Source organism: Chrysochloris asiatica, unplaced genomic scaffold (assembly GCF_000296735.1).
Source record: "Chrysochloris asiatica unplaced genomic scaffold, ChrAsi1.0 scaffold00025, whole genome shotgun sequence".
In the NCBI taxonomy this organism is placed as follows: Eukaryota; Metazoa; Chordata; class Mammalia; order Afrosoricida; family Chrysochloridae; genus Chrysochloris; species Chrysochloris asiatica.
The window spans coordinates 10,706,131-10,710,692 of record NW_006408543.1 but is presented as its reverse complement, the minus strand read 5'-3'; the positions used below and the strand labels follow the sequence as shown (position 1 = coordinate 10,710,692).

Genomic DNA, 4,562 nt, shown 5'->3' with positions numbered 1-4,562 from the left:
AAATCAGAAAGATTTAATGAACATTAACGCAACAGAAATGAAAAGAAAACCCAGAAACAAAATGTACTCAGCCCAGAAAATCATGTGGAACAAAGAACCCAGCAGTATCACAAAAAACAAAAACACACAGAAGAATGACAGCCATCAATCCACACCTAATTCTAACTACACTGAATGTATACGGAGTAAACATACCAGTCAAGAGACATAGAGCAGGATGGATAAGCAAACGGGATCCTTCAATATGCTGTCTACAAGAGACATAGCAAAAAGACGGAGACAACCTAAACACCCATCAACAGAAAAATGGTTAAACTTTTGTACATACACAGAAATGGAATACTACAAAACACTGACTAATGATGAATCTATGAAACACCTCATACAACGTGGTTAAACTTGGAGGACATTAGATAAATAAAACTTTTGTTGTTGTTAAGTGTCGTCGACAATCACAAAAGGACAAATATTATGAGACCACGGTTATAAAAAGTTAAGAGAAGGTTTTCTTGATGGAAGAAGCAATCTGTGACAGCAACAGAGGGGTGTGGTGGAAGGTTAATTGTTCACAGGGTAGGGGATAGACACACATTACCATGGGTGACAGGGCAGGCAATATACAAGCAGGGGGTTCGCAGAGGAAAGATGAAGGCAACAGGAGACACAGGGAGGAAATGCAATAGTCACAGTGAACAGAGGTAAATTCTGTTAACTGTTGGTACATGGAGGGGACCACAACCATGTAATGAAGCAAAGTGTATGATTTGTTGAATTTAAAACTGATGATCTGCTCTGTAAACCTTCACTCAAATCTAAAAAGTTGAAAGAAAAACTCAGGACATATTCGTGCATCCTACTTTAACAATGAGACAAATCCCCATTGACTCTGTCTGCTAAGCGATGAGATGTTTCCTGGTCTGTGGAGTACAGGGAGGAGGGGCTGCGGGTTGGGGAGCCCGGGTGGAGGAAGCAAACCTGAGGGTGAGACTGCCACCTGCTGGACAGCGTCTTCAAACTTCTGCCATCGCAGTCCGGCGCCAGGCAGTGCGCTACAGAACAGGCCGCCCCTGTAGTCCAGGCACCAGAGGTACTTCTCGGAGACCGCTAGGCTGAGGATGCCGTAGCCGGGACCGGAGTAGCCCATCCAGCTCTCTGCAAACTGACAGGGACAGAGCGTGAGGTCATCCCTGTGAGGGCCCTTTCACACCCCTGGGTGTGAGTATTACAGACTCCAAACGTCTGTGAAACATCATCAAATTCCCCAGACGTCCTGCACGCAGGTTTCTGTTCGGGGGTCACTGCTCCACTGTCCCCACCATCAGACACACAGCATGTCGTGGGAGAAGGCTGTGGAGACTCTGCAGGGACACCCTGCCTCCTCCAATTGGCCGCTGGGAGTCTTTTAACACTTGAAGATAAATAGAGTCTTATACTTCAGTCATTTCCTAAAATTGCACAGGAAATCAATACCACATACCGAGGTTGTGTGCTTCAAAGGCAATGGTGTCCATCCTCCTCCGCCTGACCTGTTTTCCAGAGCTTTCTCCACTGCCTTAAGTTTCCCTAACCTTGGGCTTTCCTGTTACCTGGGGTGCAGTGGGGAGGACTCTGAACTCCTCCTACCAAAATCTCTGACCTAGAACCCCTGTCCAGCCTCCTGATGAGTGCTCCATTACTGAGGACACGGCTCCCAGGCCTATGTTCATGTCCTCCTGTGAGGGGGGTCCACTTGGGCTAACACCAAGCAGAGCTTGGCATGAAGGATGGGCAATCGAGCAATGGATGACCACAGGCCACCGGCCACTGACCTTCCTGAGCCTCCTCTGTAAGACGCAGCACTACAGGACCTCTGAGAGCTTGTTTTGGTTTTAGAGAGACCCAGGAATTCATGTATGGAGCGGTTCACTGAGAGTCTCAAGGTCCTCCGAAGATGAATAAGTTCATACTCATCTCGATCCAGACATGACCCCTACACTCCACAAGAAAAGCTAGAAGACATGGCCAGTATTGAAGCACACCCATCTACAGTGATGGTCACTCATTATGGAAAGCCAGCGCTGCTCCATCTCCCCGTGGTCTATGAAATGCCCAGTGTGGCCACTCACTGTCACTGACAGGGTCCAGCCTGGCTGCTGCTCTAGAAGTCAGGCCCCAGGTCTTGGGGAGGATTTGGTGGAGACGCCTGACCGAGCTGTCTCTACCTCCCAGGTGCCTTGTGCTTTCCCACTGCTGGAGTGGACAGTCCTCTGCTCACCAGACAAGGCCCAGCCAGTCCCTCTCTGTCAGGACAAACACTGAGCACTGGCCAGGACCTGAGTGTGCAGGGAGGACTCCCCTGGTGTAAGGGTCTACAGCTGCCCAGAGGTATGCAGGAGGAGTAGGATTTTGCAATAAGAGGAAAAGACTCTATCTTGCCAGAAAGCGGTCCCTGGTGCATGTCCCATGTCTGGGCCAATGTACCTGGTCAGCTTTCAGCAGCCCAGTGGCGTCTGCACCTGGCCGGTCCCCATCTGGGAGTGAGCGGCCGTCTCCGAGCTCCATTCCGCTGGCCTCCGAGGATGGCGAGGGAAGCCCGTGGGCATAAATGTCCTCCTCGTCACTGGACGTGGACACCTGGTCCTGGGACAACTGCTCGTGCTGAGGCCTGGGGATGCTGAGCGCTGGGACAGAGACCAGAGGTGTCAACTCTCCTCCCAGGCTCCCTGAGTCTGTCCAACCTGTGCCACCTGCAGGAACATCATGCCAGGCATGTGGGCCAGTGAGGAGGCCCTGACCCTCACTGGGCTCTGAGGCATGGCCTTCGTGAGTCCCAGGCTCAGTCAACAGCTGCTCCGCATGCAAAGCCGCACAGAGGCTGGAAGGCACAGCTAGAGGGTCCAGAAAGGGGGCTTCATACGACACACTCGGGGGGTCAGTGGGTTCCACGTTCTCAACCTCGTGCGACTCAGCAGAGCTGTCCCGTTCCTGGAAGGGTGACCGCTCGTGGCTGGGCCCATCCTTTGTGGAAGCTGGCTCCTCTCCAGGGTCTGTGTCCATGTCATCCCCCAGGAACAAAGCAGCATTCTGTCCTCCTTGGATTGGGTCCCTGTCACCCACCAGGTCACACAACGGGGTTTCAGTTCTGTCCTCGAGCTCCTCACCCAGGAACTCAGGGGTGGCCTCGGGGGCCTCCAACACACTAAATGTCTCAGAGTCGTTGCTCTCTGGCAGGCCACTGTTCCGCTCAAGGGACACTGTGCTCAGCTGGTCCACGCTGCTGCCCAGGGACAGCAAGTCTGAGGTCAGGGACTGGGGGCTCCCACTGGGAAGTTCGCAGCACGGTGTTGACTCCAGGGAGCTGTGGCAGGTGCTTCCACCCCCGCTTTCTGGTTTAAAACAAGAGAATTGTAAATGAGTAGTGAGAGACTAAGTAAAACACAAAATGTCTGCTCAATGACGTACGAGTTCTGCATGAAGGATTTTTAGCAGGTGAAGACAAAACAGTCAGGAAGGTTTTGTGAGCAAGTACCACACACCCATGGGCTCTGAGGCCACACAGAAACGTTAAATTGGGAAATCAAAGTGAGACAGTGAGTTGTACAAACAGCTAACAGGCCAATGTTAGCTAACCCAAACCAGGCCCTCTGCTGTCGATCCGGTTCTAATTTACCACGGTCCTGGAATACCGAGCACAACTACACGTCAGGCTTCCGAGGCTGTCAATCTTTATGGAAGCAACTGCCTGTGGAGCAAGTGGTGGGTCTGAATCACTGACCTTCCAGTTAGCAGGCCAGCACTTAATCCACTGCTCACCAGAGTTCCCTGAACTGCCCCCCTGCCATCAAGTTAACGCTGACTCACAGTGACCCTGCAGGGCAGAATCAAACTGCTCCCAGAGTCTCTGAGACTGTAAGTCATTCTGGGGGCAGACAGCCTCCTCATTCTCCCACACAGCAGCTGGTGGGTTCAAGCTACTGGAAGAGGCAGTACCCGGCTAGCAGTCCAGAGTTTAACCCACTGTGCCACCAGGGCTACTTGCTCCTTTAGTGAGAATTTAATAGGTGCCAAGGAGTGAAAGGACTTCAGGTGTGGCGCTGTAGGTCACCACTGCACTGTGAGCCACAAGGTCAGAAGTTCAAACCCACCCACTGCTCCTCAGAAACCCTATACAGTGTCGCTATGCGTCAGAACTGACTCAATGGCATTTAACAAGAGGAGTGAAAAGTTAAAACGTTCAGTGTTAAATCCCATATTTGGTAACATACCCACCACAATAGATAAGATGTTCCATCTAGGGGGCAGTTTAAATTTGTTTCTATTTCCAAGATTTCTCACCCAAGTTGATGAATCTTCTGGTTTGATAAATGGCACATATGGATAAGTTCTATTGAGGGAGGGGTGGATCACTTCCGGAAGCCCCTCTGCTCTCTGAAGGAGGGGTGGATCACTTCCGGAAGCCCCTCTGCTCTCTGAGGGAGGGGCGCATCACTTCTGGAAGTCCCCCTGCTAAGGGAGGGTTGGGTCACTTCTGGAAGCCCCTCTACTCTCTGAGGGAGGGGTGGGTCACTTCTGGAAGCCCCTCT

The 4,562-nt window shown here is 51.7% G+C and overlaps 1 protein-coding gene across 1 annotated transcript in view; it reads right to left on the bottom strand.

Annotated features, from left to right (window-relative positions):
• The window catches only part of TECPR2 (tectonin beta-propeller repeat containing 2), a 73,761-nt gene that overhangs the window by 33,521 nt on the left and 35,678 nt on the right, over positions 1-4,562 (bottom strand). The window contains exons 8-9 of the mRNA XM_006839534.1: positions 2,461-3,365; positions 976-1,159 (exon numbers count right to left, since the gene is read on the bottom strand). Of these exons, the coding sequence (XP_006839597.1) occupies positions 976-1,159; positions 2,461-3,365 (1,089 nt within the window). The remainder of the gene's footprint in view (positions 1-975; positions 1,160-2,460; positions 3,366-4,562) is intronic.